Source organism: Chrysochloris asiatica, unplaced genomic scaffold (genome assembly GCF_000296735.1).
Source record: "Chrysochloris asiatica unplaced genomic scaffold, ChrAsi1.0 scaffold00348, whole genome shotgun sequence".
Classification (NCBI taxonomy): Eukaryota; Metazoa; Chordata; class Mammalia; order Afrosoricida; family Chrysochloridae; genus Chrysochloris; species Chrysochloris asiatica.
In genome coordinates, this window is record NW_006408866.1 from 2,188,101 (window position 1) to 2,210,755 (window position 22,655).

General features: G+C 41.8%; 1 protein-coding gene across 1 annotated transcript in view; it reads right to left on the reverse strand.

The window, feature by feature from the left end:
• DNAH3 (dynein, axonemal, heavy chain 3) overlaps positions 1–22,655 on the reverse strand; it is a 230,804-nt gene that overhangs the window by 168,422 nt on the left and 39,727 nt on the right. Inside the window, exons 13-17 of the mRNA XM_006875979.1 lie at positions 19,678–19,783; positions 19,324–19,502; positions 12,943–13,131; positions 11,203–11,304; positions 1,132–1,285 (exon numbers count right to left, since the gene is read on the reverse strand). Coding sequence (XP_006876041.1) covers positions 1,132–1,285; positions 11,203–11,304; positions 12,943–13,131; positions 19,324–19,502; positions 19,678–19,783 — 730 coding nt within the window. The remainder of the gene's footprint in view (positions 1–1,131; positions 1,286–11,202; positions 11,305–12,942; positions 13,132–19,323; positions 19,503–19,677; positions 19,784–22,655) is intronic.

Below are 22,655 nucleotides of genomic sequence, written 5' to 3' on the forward strand. Positions count from 1 at the left end.
TGGTTGAAGCTCTGAGCTCTAACTGGTTGAAGCTCTGAGCTCTAACTGGTTGAAGTTAATTTGCTGTTTGCTCCATCACTCTTGCTCCCATAGCACCATATTAATATCCCCATTTTCATATTTTTCATTTGTAGTTCAGCTCTTTACATGATGCCACCGTCTTATACTGTGAGAACTTTAATGATCAAAGAACTTACCTGCAGACCTTTGGGGAAAGTTACTCAACTTGCCTAAGTCTTAGTTCCCTACTTTAAATAAAGATAAATACAGATACAGAGCTAGATGGTATATTTTGTTGTTGTTGTTGTTAAGTGCTGTTGAGTCAGTTCTGACTCATGGCGACCTTGTATAGGGTTTCCAAGGAGTGGCTGGTGAGTTTGAACTGCCAATCTTGTGGTTCAAATCAACCTCGTGGTCCAGTGCTTTATCCCACAGTGCCACATCTATACATATATAGTGCCTACTTTGTTATTGTTGCTCTTAAGTGGCTTTAAGTTGGCTCCTACTCACAATGACCTTGTATAGGGTTTACGAAGCCTTTAAATCTTTGTGGGAGCAGAAAGCTTCATCTTTATCCCACAGGCTCAAATAGCAAACCTTGTTGTTCACAGTCTAGTACTTATCATACGGAGCCAAGACACTCCCCATAGTGCCTATTTAGTAAGTGGTGATCATAACAATGCCTACCCTAAAGGAGTTATGGTGTGGCACTGTGGGTTAATGTGCTGGACTGCAAGGTCTGATTGAACCTCAAGATCAGTGGTTCAAGCTCATGAGCCACTCCTTGGAAATCCTATACAGGGTTGCACTTAAGGCTTGTTATTGGCACTGAGATATATATCACACATTAAGTCCTCTGCACATTGACCAGCACATAGTAAACATTTACTATACGAGGTATGTGAACAATGAGTCTATTTCAGTTTCTTCTCTGTGTGCTCAACGACTAACAAAAACCCTGGTATAATATAGGGACACAGTGAAAGTTAGTTGAAGGAACCAACGAAAGAACTGGTCCATCAATCACCCAATGCTGTACCCCTAGCAAGTTCTGTCTAGACCATGTGAGATCCAGGTCCAGAACCATTAACTCAGTACAGAGCCACAAAGCCTCATCCCGAGACTACAAACCTCAAATTCCACCAGTGCCTGTTCCAGGTTCTTAGATATCTCATTAAGCTTTTCAACGTTGTTCTTCATTTCTTCTGTGGTCATCACTTCTCGCTTCCTGAAAGCTTCCAGTTCCTTGTTGTAGCCCTCGAGCTTTGACTGAAATTCTGAACATCTTAAAGCAAAGAGAGCCGAGTCATATTTAGACTTTCCATGTTGTGCATTTTCAAAGTATTGTTCACCCATATTCAAGCCTGGGGAGAATCTGATCTTCCGGGACCCACATTTATAGGTGTATATGTGTGTGTGTGTCTATTTAAATTGTTAATTGTAGATAAATATAAGACAATAAATGAAGTGGAAAAACAATTTAAACAATGTATACTCCCACCTGCCAGAGGAGACCTATTAATGATGAAAAATTTCCACAGATTTTCTTATACATGTAAATATAGATAAAGTATGTGTATATGCATACAAGGACCCCTAGTGGTGCTGTAGGGTAAGCACTGAACTTCTAACTGCAAGTAAGCAGCTCAAATCCAGCAGCCACTATGTGGGAAAAACATAAGGCTTTCCACTTCTGTAAAAATTTACAACTTCGGGAATCCTTACACAGGGTTGCTATGAGCTGGAACCGACTTGGTGGCACGTAACAGCAGTAGTGTATAAATGGATGGGTGGATGGGTGGAGGGATGATGGATCCATAGCTAGATCAAGATGAACGGAGACAAGCTATCTAGTAGTATATGTTAAGTGCTCTGAAAAAACAGAGCAGGGCACAGTGGCTGGTGTGTGAAAACGGCAGGCTGTTTTATCAAGAGTCATCAAGGAAGCCCTTTCCAGAGATTTATCTACTTTATCTACATTATCAGCAAAGCAGATTTCAAATCTACTTCTTCCTGTTCCTAACAATGAAGAATACAGTGTTCAGTGCACAGGATTGCTGGTGTGGTGCTGTAGGATAAAGCACTGGACCGAAAGGTCGGTTAGAACCACAAGGTCGGTGGTTCAAACTCACCAGCCACTCTTCAGAAACCATATACAGGGTTGCTATAAGTCGGAGCTGACTGGACGGCCCTTAACAACAAGTGCACAGGCTCTTCAAATTCGCATTCTGTTACTTATTCACTATATGACCTTAGGCACTTAATAGCTCTACAGCTCAGACAGAGGCCTGTCTATGGAAAATTGTGTCTATGGCAATGAGTTTGAACTTGCTGAATGACGGTTCACAGCTGGTGATAGCAACTGTAATGGTAAATAGAAACAGCCATGCCCCCCACCCCCACCCCACCCCCCAAAAATGGGTGTCCAGGGCACGTGCCATACCTGCCACACCTTAGACAGGACTCTAACCTCAGATTAGATATGGAAATCAACTCCCTATTTCAAGATTTAATGAAAATTCATTTTAATGTTTAATATTCTTCCTAAGATAGCGATTATTGTTGGGTACCATCAAACTGATTACTGCTTATAGTGACCCTATGCCGTCCTCACAAATTGTCGTTATGTTGGAGACCATTGTTGCTCCCACTATGTGACTCTAGCTTGTTTGGGGCTCTTCTTCTTTTACACTGACCCTCCACTTGTCGGAGCATGATGTCGTTCTCCAGGGACTGGTCCCTCCTGAATATGTCCATAGTACAAGAGATGATGTCTCACTATCCTCACTTCTAAGGAGTATTCTGGCTGCACTTCCTCAAAGACAGATTTGTTTGTTCTTCTGGCAGTCTATGGTATTTTTAATATTCTTTGCCAACACCATAATTCAAACACATGAATTCTTTTACAGTCTCCCTTATTCATTGTCCAACTTTTACATGCAGATGGGGTGATTGAAAATATCATGGCTTGAGTCTGGCACACTTTAGTCCTCAAACTGATATCTTTGCTCTTGAATACTTTAAAGAGGTCTCATGCAGCAGATTTGCCTAATGCAATATGTCCTTTGATTTCTTGGCTGCTGCGTCCATTAGCATTGACTGTGGATCCAAGCAAAGTGAAGTCTGACAACTTCAATCCTTTCTTCACTTATCAGGATGCCATTTATTGGTCCACTTGTGAGGATTTGCATTTTCTTTACATTGAGGTAGAGTCCATGCTAAACACTCTAGTTTTTTATCTTTCTCAGTAAGTATTTCAAGTCCTCTTTGGTTACAGCAAGCAAAGTTGTGTCATCTGCATATCACAGGCTGTTAATGAGTCTTCCTCTAATCCTGATGCTACATTCTTCTTCATATAACCCAGCTTCTCAGATTATACAGATTGAATAAGTATGGTGAAAGAATATAACCCTAGCACACACCTTTCCTGATTTTAAACCATTCAGGGTCCCTTTGTTCTATTTGAATGACTGTATATGTATAGGTTTCTCATGAGTACAATGAACTGTTCTGGAATACCCAGTCTTCAGAATGCTATCCATAATTTGTCAATGATCCACATAGTCAAAAGCCCTTTCATATTAACAAAGCACAAGTAAACATCTTCCTTGTATTTATGTTCAGCCAGATCCATCTGACATCGGTATTGATAGCCCTAATTCCACATCCCCTTCTGAATTCAGCTTGAATTTTTGGCAGCTCCCTGTCAATGTACTGCTACAATAGTTTTTAAATTATCTTCAGCTCAATTTTGCTTGCATGTGATATTAATTATATTGGTTGATGATTTTCACATTCCATTGGGTCATCTTTTTTTTTTTTTTGAAATGGGCACAGATACGGATCTCTTCCAATCAACTGGCCAGGTAGTTGTCTTCCAAATTCCTTGACATAGACCAGTGAGCGTCTCCAGTGCTGCATCAGTGTGTTGAAATATTTCAATTTGAAGTCTTGTTTTTCATCAATGCTTTCAGTGCTGTTTGGACTTCTTCCTTCAATACCACTGGTCATATGGTACCTCTTGAAATGGTTATTTTGCCCATAGAATCCTTCAACATTAAAACCCGAGGTTTGAATTTTTTCTTCAGTTCTTTCAGCTTGAGAAATGCTGAGCGTGTTCTTCCTTTTTGTTTTTCAAACTGTAGGTCTTTGTATATTTGGCTTTGTCTTCTCGAACTGCCCTGTGAAATGTTCTGCTCTGCTTTTTAACTTCATCTTTTTTTTCCAGTCACTTTAGCGTTTCTACACTGAAGAGTAAGTTTCAAAGTCTCTTCTGTCATCCCCTTTGGTCTCTCCCCACCCCCCATCCCATCTTTTAATGACCTTTTGCTCTCTTCATGAATAATGTTCTTGATGTCATCCCACAATTATTCTGTTTTTTGGTCATTAATATCTACTAACACATTAAATCTGTTCTTCAGATGCTCTCTAAATTCAGATGGGATATATTCAGCTCTTGTGAGCTTGTTTTAATTTTCTTCAGCTTCAGCCTGAACTTGCATATGTTCCACAGTCTGCCCCTGATCTTGTTTTGGCTAATTAAGTTAAGCTTCTCCACTATTCACTTCTCCTGAGTATTTCATCTGGTGTGTCCAGATGTATAGCTGCCTTTTATATTGTTTAAAAAGGGATTTGCAAGGAATAAGTCCTTGGTCTTGCAAAATTCTATCATGTGATCTCCAGGATTGGTTGCATTACCAAAGACTAAAATTTCCAACTTCAGATCCTTCCTCTTTGTTTCCAATTTTCACATTTCAGTCACTATTAATTATTAATGCATCTTAATTGTGTATTTGATCAATTTCAGACTGAAGAATTTAGTAGAGTTCTTCACTTTCATCACCACTGTCTTTAGTGTTTGGTGTGTAAATTTCAATAATAGTGGGTTTTTGTTTTTTTTGTAGGCATATGGGTATTATCCTATAACAAACAGCATTGTACTTTTAGATCTTGAAATGTTCTTTTTGATGATAAATGCAATACCATTCCTCTTTAATTTGTTGCTCCCAGTATAGTAAACCATAGGATTTTGAGATTCAAAATGGGCAATACCAGTCCATTTCAGCTCACTAATGCCTACGATATTGATCTTTATATATTCCATTTCATTTTTGGTGACTTCTAATTTTCCTAGTGTGGTGCTGTAGGATAAGTACTATACTGCGAACAAGGTCAGCATTCCAACCCACCAGCTGCGCTTTAGAAACTCTATACAGGGTCGCTATGAGTCAAAATTGACTCAAAGGCACTTAAGAACAACTTTCCTAGATTCATACTTTATACATTCCATGTTTTAAATTTTAATGGATGTTTTCAGCTGCTTTTTCTCATTTTTAGTTATGGCTCCTTCAGCAAATGAAAGTCCCAAAAGCTTAACTGCATCCGCATTATTAAGGTCAAGTCTACTTTGAGGAGGCAGCTCTTTCCAGTCCTATTTTCGGTGCCTGGAAAGCCAAGGGGCTCATCTTCCAGCATTCTGTCTGATAATGCTCTCTCTGCTGCTATTCAGAAGGTTTCAGTGGGTAACCATTCAGAAGGGGTCTGCCTCTCCTTCTGCCTAGTCTGTCTTAGTCTGGAAGAGCCACTGAAACCTGTCCACCATGAATGACCCTGCTGGTATTTAAAATATCAGTGGCATATCTTCCAGCATCACTGAAATACACAAGCTTCAACAAACTGACAGACGAGTGGCGGTCATACTAAGATAGCATATGCAAATTTCTTAGATGTAAGACTGGTAGATATTTAATAAGGAAACACACAAAACTCTTAGAATTGAGTCTGGTATACAGTGATTCCTATATAAGTACTCCCACTCACTCACTGGAATATAATCTCTATGAATGTAGTTTTTGTCTCTTTGATTTCTTGTTTTGGCCCCAGCACTTAGAAAAGTAAGAGATTCTACCATTGAGAATAGCTCTAGTGACATGGAGTCCTGGTGTGGTGCTGTGGGTTAATGCACTGGACTGCAAGGTCGCTTTGAACTGCAAGTTCAGTGGTTCAAGCTCACCAGCTGCTCCTTGGAAACCTTACACAGGGTTATAAATTTGACAGCACTTCACAACAACAACATAGTGACATGCCAAAAGTTTGCTATCTAGTGTGCCCATTATTTTGTAAGCATTTTTATGGTAGTTTCAATTTTCTTTTTGTCCTTAAAGATCATAAAGTTGATTTTCAAGTCCACCATTGCATCGGTGGCTTGTATGTTGCCAGCATGATGGAAACTAGGCTGCTGGTATTTTAGATACCAGCAGAGTCATCCATGGTGGACAGGTTTCCACACAACTTCTAGCCTAAGGCAAACTGTCAATAAGAACGATATGGATCACAACATAACATTGTCCCACTTGCCTGAGCATGTCATCAAGAAGGATCAATCACTGAAGGAGGAGATCACATTCAGTGACGTAGGGCGTCACTGAGGATAAGGGACATGGAATGGCTTAATAGCTAGAACGATGAACTCAAACATGTTAGTGATGGTGAGGGGGACAAAGAACGAGGAGACATGTGCTTCTGAAGGTCATCATCAGTCAGAGTCAACATGACAGCAGTTATCAGTCGAATTTCCAAGTGGTCTGATTTGGGTTTTATTACAACTTGAAGTGTGTGGCATCCAGCCTCTAAGAGCCCACTGATCCGTTATCTTCTGCGATTCCCACCCTTGTGTAACTCTTTCCCCTTATGTGTGGGCTAGACTGACTGACTCTCATTCAGTAAAAAATATAGCAAACAGGATGGGATGACATGTTTTACTGAGTTATGGAAAGACTATGACGTCTTTCTCTTAGCCTTTCTTGCCCCCCAGGAGAGCCAGCTGCCATATTGGGAGCTACCTTATTTGAGATGCCAATGAGACAAAGAAGTCTGGGCAGTTTCTGGCTAACAGTCTGCAGTCAACTCAGTTCTCCAACAATCCTGTGAGTCAGTGTGGAAACAGATCCTGGGAAAAGAAGGCTACATTTCTTGGGAGGGAACATAACTGCTTTCCCAGATGGTGAATGAATATTGTTTTGACTCCTCATACAGGATCATCCTCTACACTGATGCAAAATTTTGGGCATGAGGGCTGCAGGTCTCTCCTGAGTCTTTTCTAGAGCCGTTCCTCTGCTGACCTCTGCTGTTCTGAGCTCAGGAAGCCATTGGACAGATTAAGCAGAACATTTTCCCAGTCACCCCTGTGTCTTTTAACTTTAATGGCTCCACCGTCTCTAATTAGTCTCTCTCAGTTTACGGTGAAGTTATGTTCTAAAAGCATGCTTTCAAGGTGGTGGTTTGGATGTTGTGATTTTTCTCTCAAGATAAGTATTGTTAAAGGAAGAGGAAGTTGATAGCTTTAAAACCTTATCATGTCCTGGATAGAATCTATGTACAGTCTCAGATCATCTTTAACCGTTTATTGTGATATGGGTGAGATGATATCTCATTGTTGTTTTGATGTGCATTTCTCTAATGGCTAATGATTATGAATAGTTCTTCCTGTGTTTGTTGGCTGCCTGGATCTCTTCCTTGGTGAAGTGTCTGTTCATTTCCTTTGCCCATTTTTTAATTGGGTTGTTTGTCTTTTTCTTGTAGAGGTATTGTAATTTTCTATAGATTTCAGAGATTAGTCCCTTGTCTGATGTGTTACTGTAAAAACAAACAAACAAAAAACTTTTCCCAGTCTGTGGGCTTTTCTGGCTAAATCTTTTGATGCACGTGACTTTGTAATTTTTAGGGGGTCCCAGTCATCTATTTTGACTCTTGCTGTTTGTATGTTTTAAATAATGTTTGACAGTGTCTTTCTGCCATGTATTAGAACCCCTAAGTGGGTCTCTATTTTTTCATTGATGATCTTTATAAGTCTAAGCTTTACATGTGAGTCTTTTATCCATGCTTTTTTGGGCTTGCTATTGTAGAAGATAGGGGTCTTGTTTCAGTCTTCTGCAAACAGATTTCCAGTGTTGCCAGCACTATTTGTTGAAGAGACTGTCACTTCCCCTTTTAATATGTTTTGGCCCTTTGTCAAAGATCAGCTGACTGTATGCGGATGGATGTACTCCCAGATTTTCCATTTTGTTCAATCAATCTGTGTATCTTTCATTGTACCAGTATCAGGCTGTTTTGACCACTGACTGTGTAGTGAATTTTGAAATCAGGGAGTGAGAGGCCTCCAACTTTGTTGTTGTTCTTATGCAATGCTTTGCTTACCTGAGGTCTCTTTCCTGTCTGTATAAAGTTAGTGATTCATTTTTTAATCACTTCAAAGAATAGTGTTGGAATCTGGACCGAGATTGCATTATATCTATAGAGTTCTTTGGGTTGTGTTGACAGTTTCACAATGTTAAATCTTCCTATCCATGAGCATGGTATGGTCTTCCATTTTTGTAAATCTCTTTTGGTTTCTTGTAGTACTGTTTTGTAGTTTTCTTTGTGTAGGTATTCTGTTTATCTAGTCAGATTTATTCCTAAATATCTTATTTTTTGGGTGGCTATTGTAAATGGTATTGTTTTCCTAATTTCTTTTTCAGAGCTGTCTTTATTAGTATAGAAGAATCCAACTGACTTTTGTACACTGATCTTATATCCTGCTACCTTGCTGAATCTTTCCAATAATTTTCTTGCTGACTCTTTGGGATTTTCTATGTATAGGATCATATCATCTGCAAAGAGATTTTTACTTCTTTGCCAGTTTGGATGCCTTTAATTTCCTTTTCTTTCCTTAAAGGTCTGGCTAAGACTTTCAACACAATATTGAACAGGAGTGGTAAAAAAGGACATTCTGTTTGGTTTCTGTGTGCAAAGGTAATACTTTTAATTTCTCTCCATTGAGGGTCGTGTTGACTGTTTGTATTGTTGTTGTTAAGTGCCGTTGAATCAATTCCAACCCATAACGACCCTGTATAGAGTTTCCAAGGAGCAGCTAGTGAGCTTGAACCACCGACCTTGCAGTTCAAACGACTTTGCTGTCTGACACATTAGCCTACAGCACCACACCAGGACTCCTACACCCTTAATTATGTTGTGGAATTTCCCCTCAGGTCCTATATTTTTGAATGTTTTCATCAAGAATGGATGGTGGATTTTGTCAAAAGCATTTTCTGAATTAATTCATATGATCATGGGATTCTTTTCCTTTGTTTTATTTACATGGTGGACGATGTAGGTTGTTTTCCTTATATTGTACCACCCTTGCATCCCTGGTATAAATTCCACATGATGTCTTTTTTTTTTAATATGTTGAATTCTATTGGCTAGGATTTTACTAAGAATTTTGTCATCTATGTTATGAGAGTGATTAGTCCATAATTTTATTTTTTAGTGATTTCTTTGCCTGGTTTGGTACGAGAGTTATGCTTACTTCATAAAATGACCAGGCCTGTCTTTGGAGGTACCTCTAGGTGGGTTTGAACATCCAGCCTTTCAGTTAGTAGTTAAGTATTTAGCTATTTGTACAGCCTTGGAAAGCCTTTACAAGGTCGCTATGAGTTGGAACCGACTCATGGACTTCTAGGAACAGTATATGGTGATTATGTGCCATGGAGTCAGTTCCGATTCATAGCAACCCTGCATAGGGTTTCCAAAGCTGTGAATCTTTACAGGAGCAGAAAGCCTCATCTTCCTCCCATGGAAAGCTGGTAATTTTGAACTGCTGACCTTGAAGTTAGCAGCCCAACTCATAACCACTATGCCACCAGAGCTCCTTGAGTGTGTGTATAACCAAACATCAAACCTACTGCCATTAAGTCAATTCTGACTCATAGCAACTCTATTAAAGGAGGGGAGCAATTGACTTTGCAGTCCAGGAGTGGAGGTCCCTGGGACCATCAGGGGAGAAAAGTGGAGTGTGGGACCCTACCCAGAGAAACAGTGACACCAGAGATAGAGGCTGAGATGACAATGTGGAGAAATGGAGTGGCTGGAGACTCAAGACCCAGAGAGGGAGAAGGGCTGTGTGCTGACGACGGAGGGGCAAGCTTGCCTTTGGTTGGTTGATGATGCATGGAGGGGATTGTAACCATGGCAATGAAATGATATACGATAGGATGAATGTAAAGCTAATGTTCTCCCATGTCAACTATCACATAATTCAAAATAAAACATTAAAAAAAAAGATAATGGCATTTTTCTACAAACTTTTTAAAAGTTCTCCCAATATGGATGCATTGTTAATATAATATACATTGGGGCTAGTTATGGACTGTGAACCACAAGATCAGCAGTTCAAACCCACCTGCTACTCCTAGGAAACCCTGTGCAGGATCACTACGAGTTGGAATCAGAGTTTATTAACAACATATATATATCTTTTTTTTTTTTTCTTTCTTTCTTTATTTCTTTTCCTTTTTGCTTGGCAATAGACATAGGCTGTATTTTGAGGGTAGCAACCATATCAACCAAATAGCTTTACTCTTAGGCCCAAATGCTCAAAGCGGCTCTTTTCTCAATGTAGGCAATTTCAACAAGAGGTTTAAAGAAAAGGATCTTGAAATCCTGGCTTTTACTTGCCTTTTTCCTTTCTCAAGAATATTTGCAGGGATTGTGGCAGCTAAAGGTGGGCAGTGGGAATTTCACGTGTGATGGGGGCAGGATCTGAATCTGTGATTCATAAACTAAGTGGAGTGTATGTGTGTTCCTGCTATATTCATTGTACTTGGCCCACATTCCTTGGCACTGCCTGATTTTTCAGAATGTCTTCCTTGTCTCCATCAGATTAAAATCTTTGTTTACTAGCCTAACACACATATGTATCTAGAAGATAGTACAAAACATAGTAAATGCTTCATAGTAAATACTGGGGGACTTGACAAACAATGACTATGTGATTAGAGCCACATTATCACCCAACAAGACCAGCTGCAGAGCAGGCAATTTCTCAGGCTCTTGCCACGCCCTTATTATCCCTGCCTTGCTAGCTCCCAGATTCACAATCTGTAGTGTAAGGCTGACAATGGTGCTATTATTATTTATTGCAGAAGGTGTTCTTTTTGCCCTTTCTTTCTGTGCAAATTGTAATAATTGAAGGCAGGAAGGGAAGATACGGGGGCAGGGATACTCCAGGAAAGCAGGGTTAATGAGGACAACCATCAGCTGGCAGCAAAGGGAAAGGCCTTCCCCACCAATTGTTTTCAGCTGGGAGTGGGGGCTGAGGGGCTCTAGACAGAACCAGGAAACCTGCAGCAGGGGCTATGAAGCTCCAAGCAACCCCATCCATACCTTTTAATCAGGTCCATCTCCGCCTGATCCCTTCTGTTGTAGAGCAGGTTTCGACTGTTTTCAAAGATATCTTCAATTTGGTCCGGCCAGAGGAACAGAGTGCTGTTTAACTTGATGTCATCATCTGCAAAACACAGACAGTCTGTGCTAGGACTCGGTCCAGGTCAGCATGTGGCGAGTTAGTCCAGCAGCAAAGTGGTACAGAGGAGTGGGGGTGGGTGACAATGAGCGGATGGACGAGGTGCAGGTGCATTTCTGAATGACTAGGGCTGTCTCCCAAGCCCAGTATGAATGAACATTTACTGAGCACTGACAAAGGGCCGGGCCAGAAGGCAGATGGTATGATCACCCCTGTTTTTGTAGGTGATGGCCAGTCACTGGAGAAGGATATCATGTCTGGTAAGGTGGAGGGTCAGAGAAAAAGAGGAAGACCCCCAATGAGATGGATTGGCCAAGTGGCAGCATCGATGGACTCAAACCTGGCAAGAGTAGTGAGGTTGGCCCAGGATCGGGCAGTGTTTCATTCTGCTGTGCATAAAGTTCGCTATGGGTCGGTACCAACTCGATGGCATCTAACAACAACAACAAACACAGATGTGAAGCCAAGTGGTCAAGTTCAACCTGGGCTATGAGTTGAATTGTGTGTCCCAAAATAAGTGGTATCCCTCAGATCCACGATCTGCAGCGTAAGACTGCCAATGTTGCTATTATTTGTTATTGCAGAAGTCTTGTCTTCCTACACGGCCAAACTGCAGTTGTTTACAGCAGACAGGGAAGACATTGGATATGATCCTGTTTGAGAATGGGGATTTCTTTAGATCTCTAATAGTCAGAGTTAGGTTTATATGGTGCCTGGACTATCATATGTTTGGGATGAGTGGTAGCTATTATCATCCCTGGAGTCCCTAGGTGGTGCACACCATTAACACACTTGTCTGCTAATCAAAAGACTAGAGGTTCAGGTTCACGCAGAGGTGCCTCAGAATAAAGGCCTGGCAAATAACCGACGTCCCAAAAATCAGATATTGAAAACCCTATGGAGCAAAGTTCTACTTTCACACACACGGGAGGCCATGGTTCGGAATCAACTCGACAGCTACTGGTTTATTATTATCATTAATTTGCTGATGACTTTCTAATGTGTGTTTTGTAAACCTTAAAAGTACTATACAATGTTACAAAATACAAATGAATAATACAATGTTGTTGTTAGGTTCTAATGAGTCGATTTCCAACTGCAACCCCATGTGACAGAGGCTTCCCTGTAGAGTTTTCTTGGCCCCTTTAAAGGTGAGGCTGTATTACGATTATAGATGAGTGTAATCTATCCATTTATGAAAAGCGTTCTGTGTTTGTAAATGGGTTTTCCAAGAACACCAGGTACAAGATTCCTAGACAGACATTTAAGAACTCGAGGTCAAGTCTCTAGATAGCTCTTTTTGTCTAACAAGCTTCCTTTTTTATTATTAATTATTATATAAGAATGTAGAATTAATGCCTCTAACATGGGCCACCTAGAAAACCGGCTCTTTAGTAGCAGGCTTACTATTATTCCTCTTCCTCTTCCTCCCTACCCATACTATACATAAATGGCGTCCTGGTGTGGTGGATTACAAGGTCAGTTTGAATCACAAGATCACCAGCTGCTCCTTGGAAACCCTATACAGGGTCACTACAAGTTGTAACTGACTCGACAGCACTCAACAAAAATAATGTGTGTGTGTGTGTGTAGCACGGTACTTACGGGGCAAATCTGCATAGTCCAACAAAAACTCTAGCCGTTCAATTGCATCTCTAAGTTGCCTCCTGAGTTTGAACACAGTGACTTCACTGGATTTCTTTAAGAATGCCAGGAGAAATACCAGCTCCTCGGTGTTGGCGGGAATTTCACTGACTTTGTCTGCGATGATGCTGTACTGATTACAGATGCTACAGGGACAGAAACAGTTATCATCACCATCACCATCACCACCATCATCTTTATGAGCAGACATGATGCCTGTTGACAACTTTTTTTCATCTGCAAATCCTTGATGGACAGTACTTACGTGCACATCACCCATACCAAACCTGCTGACACTTTCATGTCATTTCTGACTCAGAGCAGCCCCTATAAGCAGAGCTGAATGGATCCACAGTTTCCAAGGCTGTAATCTTTATGGAAACCGATTTCCACATCTTTCTCCTGTGGAGCAGCTGGTGGACTCAAACCACTGATGTTTCAGTTAGCATATGAGCACTTAACCACTGCACCACTAGGGTTCTTATGCATATTACACTCCAGTAATAATAGTAATCATATCTGACATGTAGTAAGCCCTAGTCCTGGTGTGGCACTGTGGGTTAATGCACTGAACTGCAAAGTTGGTTTGAACCACAAGGTTCGAACTTACCAGTTGCTTCTCGGAAAGCCTACAACTGGTCGCTATGAGTCAGAACCGACTTGGCGGCACTTCACAATAAAAACAACAACAGCTGACTCTGAAGCCCATATCATTGATATTTGCATGGGACTGCCTTGGAAACCCTGTACAGGGTCGCTGTGAGTTGGAACCGACTCCACAGCACATAACAACAACAACAACCTCATGGCAGGTGGAGGTAACGGTGTGCCGTGGAGTTGGTTCTGACTTATAGCAACCCTGTATAGGGTTTCTGTGGCTGTAAATCTTTACCAGAGAAAAAGCCTCATCTTTCTCCTGTGGAACAGATGGTAGTTTCAAACTGCTGACCTTGAGGTTAGCAGACTGACTTGTAACCACTACACTACCAGAGCTCCTTACTGCATGGGTAGAACCTACATTTTGTGGTTGTTGTTAGGTGCCATCAAGTTGGTACCAGTTCATAGCGACCTTATGCACAGCTGAACAAAAAATTGACCAATCCTGAGCCAACCTCACTATTGTCACGCTTGACCCCATCGATGCTGCCACTTTGCCAATCCATCTCGCTGGGGGTCTTCCTCTTTTTCTCTGACTCTCCACCTTACCAAACACGATGTCATTCTTCAGTGACTGGTCAAAGTATGAGAGACAAAGTTTGGCCATCCTGGCCTCCAATGAGCACTCTGGCTGCACTTCTTCCAACACAGATCTGTTTGTTCTTTTGGCATACCATGGTACTTTCAATATTCTCCTCCAACACCATAACTCAAAGGCATCAATTCTTCTATGGTCTTCCTTATTCACTGTCCAGCTTTCACATGCATATGAGGTAACTGAAAATACCATGGCTTGGGTCAGGTGCACCTTAGTCCTCAATCTGACATCTTTGCTCTTCAACACTTTAAAAAAGTCTTGTGCAGCAGATTTGCCTAATGCAATACATCATTTGATTTCTTGACTGCTGCTTTTGTGAATGTTGATAGTTGATCCAAGAAGAATGAAGTCCTTGACAACTTCAATCTTTTTTCTCCATTGATAACAATATTGTTTATTGGTCCAGTGGTGAGGATTTTTGTTTTCTTTACATTGAGATGTAATCCATACTAAAGGCTGTGCTCTTTAATTTTCATCAGTAAATGTTTTAAGTCTTCTTCACTTTCAGCAACCAAGGTTGTATCATCAGCATATCTCAGGCTGTTAATGAGTCTTCCTTCAATCCTGATGCCATGTTTTTCTTCATATAACCCAGCTTCACAGTTTTGCTCAGCATACAGGTTGAATAAGTACAGTGAAAGAATACAACCTTGTCGCACACCTTTCTTAATTTTAAACCATTCAGTGTTCCCATGTTCTGTTCGAACAACTGCCTCCTGGTCCAGGTACAGATTCTTCATGAGCACAATTAAGTGTTCCAGAATACTCATACTTCGCAATGTTGTCCATAGCTTATTATGATCCACACAATTGAAAGACTTTGCATAGTCAATAAAGCACAGGTAAACATCTTTCTGATATTCTCTACTTTCAGCCAAGATCCATCAGACATCAGCAATGATATCCCTTGTTCCACGGCCTCTTCTGAATCCGGCTTGAACCTCTGGAAGTTCTCTGTCAATGTATGCTTATAGCCATTTCTGTATTACTTTTTGTAAAACTTTACTCACATGGGATATCAAAGATATTCCATTGGGTCACCTCTCTTTGGAATGGGCACAACATGGTTCTCTTCCAATCAGTCGGCTGCATAGTTGTCTTCCAAATTTCTTGGCAGAGATGAGTGAGTGCCTTCTGTGCCACCTCACTTTCTTGAAAGATTTCAAGTTTTATTCCATCAGTTCCTGGTGCCTTGTTCTTTGCCAATTCCTTCAATGCACCTTGTACTTCTTCAGTATCATTAGCTTTTGATCATATGCTACCTCTTGAAATGGTTGAACAGTAACCATTTCCTTTTGGTACAGTGAGTCTGTATTCCTTCCATCTTCTTTTGATGCCCTCTGCATCATTCAATAATTTGCCCAGAGAATCTTTCAATAATGAAAGTCAAGGCTTGAATTTTTTCTTTAGTTCCCCCAGCTTGAGAAATGCTGAGCGTGTTCTTCTGTTTTGGTTTTCTGACTCCAGATCTTTGCACATTTTGTTGTAATATTTGGCTTTATCTCCTCGAGCTGATCTTTGAAATTTTCTGTTCAGCTCTTGAACATCTTCCATCTGAGAGCAAGTTTCAGTGTCTCTTCTGACATCCATTTTGACCGATTCCTTCTTTCTTGTCTTCTTAATGACTTTTTGCTTTCTTCTTGTGTGATGTTCTTGATGTCATCCCAAAACTCTTCTGGTCTTTGGTCTTTAGTGTTCAATGTATCAAATCTGTTCTTCAGATGATCTCTAAATTCAGGTGGGATATATTCAAGGTCATACTTTGGCTTTCATGGACTTGTTTTCATTTTCTTCAGCTTCAGTTTGAATTTGCATATGAGTAATTGATGGTCTGTTCCACAGTCTGCCCAGGCCTTATTTTGACTGATGATATGGAGCTTTTTCATCTTCTTTCTGCAGATGTAGTCAATTAGATTTCTATGCATTCTTTCTGGTGAGGTCCATGTGTATAGAATCTACATTTAGCCCCTCAAATATTATATTGAAATAGAGGAGTAAATTAATTTTTAATCACTACTGTTAATAGTACACCACAACGTGTGTGCAGTTCAAGCCCAGCAGCTGCTCTGCTGGAGAACGGTGAGGCTTTCTGCTTCCAAAAAGATGTAAAAAGCCTGGGAAGCCCTATGCAGGTTCGCTGTGAGTTGGAATTGACTCAACAGTATTTAACAACAACAAGGTCGATCTGTAGGGTAAGCACTGGGCTGCAAACCACAAAGTCTGTGGTTTGAGCCCACCAGCCATACTATGGGAGAAAAAGGAGGCTTTCTGCTCCTGTGAAGATTTACAACCTTGGAAATCCTATGCAGGCTGGTTATAAGTCGAAACCAAGTTGACAGCACTTACCAACAACAAAAACAAAGGAAATTATAAGGAACCACAGTGGTGTACCTATTAAGTGCTTGATTGCGAACCTAAAGGTTGGCAGTTCAAACCCACCCAATGGTTCTGTGAGAGACCCTACGGGGCTTTTTACTTTGTCACATGGGGTTGCTATGAGTTGGAATCAACTTGACAGCACCCAAAAACACAGCAAGGAAATTATACATGTCTTTTTGAAAAGAATGCATGTTTTTGGTACGAGAAAAAAAAAAAATGGAGTGGGAATTAAGAGAAATAATATAATTCCTCAAACTTTCCAAAGTAAGTATCCTAATAACACGGAGGCTGAAACCTGGTGCTCTTTCCCCAGGTGAAGAAAATGAAGATCAGAGAGGTGAAGTGACTTGCCAGGGTCTACACAGCTGCTAGTCAATGGAAGGGCTGGGATTCAAACTAAGTCTTCTGGCTCCAAAAGCCAGGAGTCTCAGCCATTCCTCACTCAGTGAAAAAGAAGCCTGTCGAGGTGAAGAGCATGGACTTTGGGGTCAGTGTGACCAAACCAGAACCCAGTGCCCTCGAGTCAATTCTGACTTGTAGTGACTCTATGGGGCAGAACTACCGCTCCTTAGGACAAATCTTTACAGAAGCGGACAGCCTCACCTTTTCCCCACAGAGTGGCCAGTGAGTTTGAACTGCCAACCTTATGGTTAGCACCACCAGGAATCCTTGGGGCCAATAGACCTGGCTATGACACTTGCTAACCTTTCTCAGGCTCAGTTTCTTCCTCAACACAGTTATGAAGATTTGATTGGTGGTGATGGTTCTGTGTTGTGGAGTCGCTCCAACTCACAGAAACCCTGTATAGGATTGCTGAGGCTGTAAATCTCTATTTAAAGGGAGCAGAAAGACTCATGTTTCTCCCACCGAGAGGCTGGTAGTCTTAAACTGCTGACCTCATGGTTAGCAGCCTGACTCATAACCCACTACGCTATCAGAGCTCCTTGTTGTTAAGTGCTGCCAGTTGGTTCTGACTCATAGCAACCCTATACAGGGTTTCCAAGGAGTGGCTAGTGAGTTTGAACTGCCCATTTTTTGGTTGAAATTGACCTGGCGGTCCTGTGCCTTATCCCACAGCACCACAATAAGATCTCCAATATTCAGAGGGTTCACATGGTGCCTGGATTATCACATGTGCTAGGTAAGTGGAGGCTATTCTTATCTTTGGAATCCTTGGATGGTGCAGACTGTTAGCACATTGTCTGCTAACTGAAAGACTGGGGGTTAAGGTTCATCCAGAGGTACTTCAGAATAAAGGCCTGGTGATCAATCTACCTTTAAAAAATCAATCATTGAAAACCCTATGGAGTAAAGTTCTACCCTGACACATGGGGTCATCATGAGACAGCATCAACTTGACAACAACTAGTTTGATTATTGTCATTAATTTGCTGATGACATTCTGATATATATTCAGTAAGCCTTGTTGTTGTTAAGTTTCTGAGGAGCAGCCGGTGGGTTTGAACTGTCAACCTTTTGGTTAGCAGTCCAGTGCTTATCCTATAGCGTTACATCAGGAGTCCTTGTAAACCTTGTTGTTGTTATGCGCCATGGAGTCGGTTCTGACTCATAGCGACCATGTACAGGGTTTCCAAGGCTATAAGTCTTTACGGGAGCAGAAAGCCTCCTCTTTCTCTCGCGGGACAGCTGGTAGCTTCAAACTGCTGACTGTGAGATTAACAGCCTGATTTGTAACCATTACGCTACCAAAGCTCCTTAAAATATTATAAAATGTTACCAAAAAAATATGAATAATACAGTGTTGTTGTTTGGTGCCACCAAGTTGATTTTCCATAGCAACCCCATATGGCAAAATAGAACTTTCCCCTTGGCTGTAATCTTTACGGAAAAAGAGTGCCCGGTCTTTCCCCCATGGAGCTGCTCAGTGGGTTCGAACCCGAACCTCGGACCTATCCATTAGCAGCCAAGCACTTAAATGGTATACCTCCAGGGCTCCTAAATAACACATGCATAGAATACACAACAGCAATTGTGATCATTGTTATTAAATCATCGTAATCTACACTTTAAAGTAGAAAAAGACAGGATAACAAGGGTAGCCATTTTGTAACATTCAAAGAGAGATGTTGGAGCAGACAGGTGATACCTTTGGCTCTCAGAGCCCATTCCATCTCCTGGTAACAACATCCTATGCTTTCTTCCGGAATCCCCCTGGTCTCCCTCTTAGTTCATGTGGTTTGGAAAAGGCTGATACCCCAATCCAGGGATGGGAACATGGGAACATCACCCAGATCGGAGCCATCCTCATGGCCACAGAAATGAGTTGAGGGTTTACCAAGTCAAGACAATGTCACTGAGACCCCCCATCCCACCCATACCAACACCTGGGCCTGGACACCTGGGAAGATGGAAGCCTGGGCTGCAGAAGAGAGAATGTTAGCAAACAGAGCCAACACAAAGGGACATAGAGCAGAGAGAGAGAAATTCCATCCCTGTTGAGGTGTTTTGAGTCTGGACTCAGCATATACAAACCAGCAACTCCTGAACTTTTCAGTATGGGAGCCCCAGATTCCCTCTTTTGCTTAAGTCAGTCTGAGCTGAGTCTCTCTCCCTTACAACCCAAAATACAGACATTTGTCAGTAAAAATGAAGATACAATAGAGCGCTTCAGATCCAATAGCACAATCACCAGACCATGCGTGCCAAATAGCATCACCATTTCTCCAAATGAGACTGACGGTACCTGGTGTTGGTGTCCCGGTTTACATCCACTTGGAATTGAATCAGCCGATCCTTAAGATTTTGGGCTCGTTCACAAAGATCGTAATTGAGGGCCATGGTATCAAGGCAGAACATGGCCAAAGGCACGGTAATGTGCAGAGATGCAATTTCATTTCTCAGCTTCTTAATTTCATTGATCCTCTGTAGAAAGGAGCACATTCGGTGACTTGGTTTGCCTTTGAACCTCTACCCACTCACCCTTGGTCCCACCCTGGCCAAGTTTAAGTCCAATGTCAAGCACAGAATCCAAACAAGCACTGGTTATTCACTGGAGTAGCGGCAGCACATTCATGAGATGTGAAGTGGCGTCTCTTACCTTCACAAAATCCTCAATTTCATGCTTCTCTTTCAGGAACTCAGTGATATTTTGTTCTGCCATGTTATCCAACAAGTCATCATACTTCTTATAAACATTTAAGTATCTTCCATATTAAAACCATAAAATAAAACACACAAAGACAGGCCACCCAATCAGATTAGTCAGAGAGGCAAACTGAGTGATAAAATCTTAGTTTAACCCAATGGGAGTGACTGCTGATGGCTATGACATTTTTCTAGGGGGTTATAGCAGCTACGGAGTCCTGGTGTGGCACTGTGGGTTAATGCACAAGACTGCAAAGTTGTTTGAACCAAAAGGCCAGAGGTTCAAGCTCACCAGTCGCTTCTCGGAAACCCTACATGGGATTGCTATGGATCGGATCCAATTCGATGACACTTAACAACAACAACAACAATAGCAGCTAAGGTGAGCCCTGGTGTGGTGATGTAGGTTAAGCACTGAACTGCTAACCGCAAGATCAGCAGTTCAAACCCACCAGCTGCTCTCAGAAACCCTATGTTGGATCTCTCTGAGTCAGAACCAACTCAACGGCACATAACAACAACAGTAAGTAAGGTTTTGTGTCAGTTTTACTTGGCCGGAATTCTCAGTGGTTTGGCCATTAGGATGTAGTCATTCCCCATGGAGAGATCTAATAGAATGTAATCACCTTAAAGATGAGATCTGCTGAGAGCAGCCAATCAACTGAAAGGACATTTCCTCAAAGGTATGGCCAGCTGGATCTGGACCCTGCATCTGGTTCATCTTCCGACTTCTGGTTCTTTAGACTTGAGCCAGTGGCCTGCTCTATTGCCTGATCTTACCTGCCCACCATGCCTGCCTTCCCGTCTCATCTGCCAATTGTGGTTCATCTGATCCATGGACTTGGGACTTGCCCACCTCTACAGCTGTGTGAGTCATTGCTTTGATATTAACTTCTCTTTATAATATACATATACATATTCAAGGACTTCATTATTCTTGGATCAACTATCAACACTCACAGAAGCAGCAGTCAAGAAACCAAACAATGTATTGCATTAGGCAAATCTGATGCACAAGATCTTTTTAAAGTGTTGAAGAGCAAAGATGTCACCTTGAGGACTAAGGTGCACCTACCCAAGTCATGGTATTTTCAATCACCTCATATGCATGCAAAAGCTGGACAGTGAATAAGGAAGACCGTAGAAGAATTGATGCTTTTGAGTTATGATGTTAGAAGAGAATATTGAAAGTACCATGGGCTGCCAAAAGAACCAACAGATCTGTGTTGGAAGAAGTGCAGCCAGAGTGCTCATTGGAGGCCAGGATGGCCAGACTTCATCTTTTCTACTTCAGACATACTGTCAGGAGGGGCCAGTCTCTGGAGAAGGATATCATGTTTTGTAAGGTGGAGTGTCAGAGAAAAAGAGGAAGACCCCCAGTGAGATGGATTGCCAAGTGGCAGCATCAATGGGCTCAAGCGTGGCAACAATTGTAAGGTTGGCCCAGGACCGAGCAGTGTTTTGTTCTGTTGTGTATAGATAGGGTCGCTATGAGTCGGTACCAACTTGACGGCACCTAACAACAACAACAAGAAGCTTCATAGGTTTTGCTTCTCTAGAAAGCCCAGCCTAAGATAGGTGTGGTGATGGAAATGTTCTGGATAGATACATTAGATAGTGGTACATTCTTGTGGGAGTGCAGTGGCTCTGTAGGATAAGCACTGGACTGTGAACCACCAGCTCAGCAGTTCAAACCCACCCGCTGCTCCAGGTGAGAACGAGGCTTTCTGTTTCTGCAAAGATTTACAGCCTCAGAAATTCTACGGAGGGTTGCTATGAGTCAGCACTGACTCGACAGCAACGGAAATAGAATAGTCACATATGATCAAGAACTGATGCTACTGAAGAAAGAAATCTAAGCTGACTGAAGGCACTGATGAAAAACAAGACTCCAGGAATTGAAGGACTACCCACTGAAATGTTTATATACACTGACGCAGACCAGGAAGAAGCACTCATTAGTCTATGCCAAGAAATCTGAAGACAGCTACCTGGCCAATTGATTGGAACAGATCCTTACTTGTGCCCATTCCAGAGAAAGGTGGCCAGACATGTGGAGATTATCAGACAATATCACTAACATCACACACTAGTACAATTTTGCTGAAGATAATTCAGAAACGGTTGCAGCAGTCCATCAACAGAGAGCTGCCAGAAATTCAAGCTGGATTCAGAAGAGAATGTGGAACAAGGGATATCATTGCTGATGTTAGCTAGATCTAAACAGGGTCACCAAGAGTCAGAACCAAGTCGACAACACTTAACAACAACACCATTTACTGTCATAAAAAAAGAGCCAGGAGTACTGTGAGTCTTTGGGACCTGGGGTCCCTACACGGTGAAGATCCTAGATCCAAGGGAAGACTGGGGCCAACACACATACAGATCTTCAAGGAAAGCTGGGTCTATAGATACTGAAAGGAGACAAGGACTTTCCCCAGAGCCAACCAAGAGAAAGCCTTCCCCTAGCGCTGGCTGGCACTCTGAATTGGGGACTTCCAGCCTTGTAAAGTGTGAGAAGAGAAACTGGTTTGTTAAAGCTGTCCACCTGTGGGAGCCCCTGCTAGAGCAGCACCAGATAACTAAGGCCGGCTACAATAGGCTCAAGTACAGCAACCATCGTGAGGATGGTGCAAGACTGGGCAGAGTTTCATTCTGTTGTGTATTGGGTCACTGTGAGAGGAGTGACTTGAAGGTACCTAATAGCAGTGACAGCTCTCAGTATCCTGGTTTGGAAGTTATATTCTGTAGTCACTTTACACTATGTACATGTGGTAGTAGTGGTGGGTGGAGGTGTTGTTGTTGGTGGAGGTATTGTTGTTGTTGTTGGAGGTGTTGTTGGTGGTGGTGTTGGTGGTGGTGGAGGTGTTGTTGTTGGAGGTGTTGGTGGTGGTGGTGTTGGTGGTGGTGGAGGTGTTGTTGTTGGAGGTG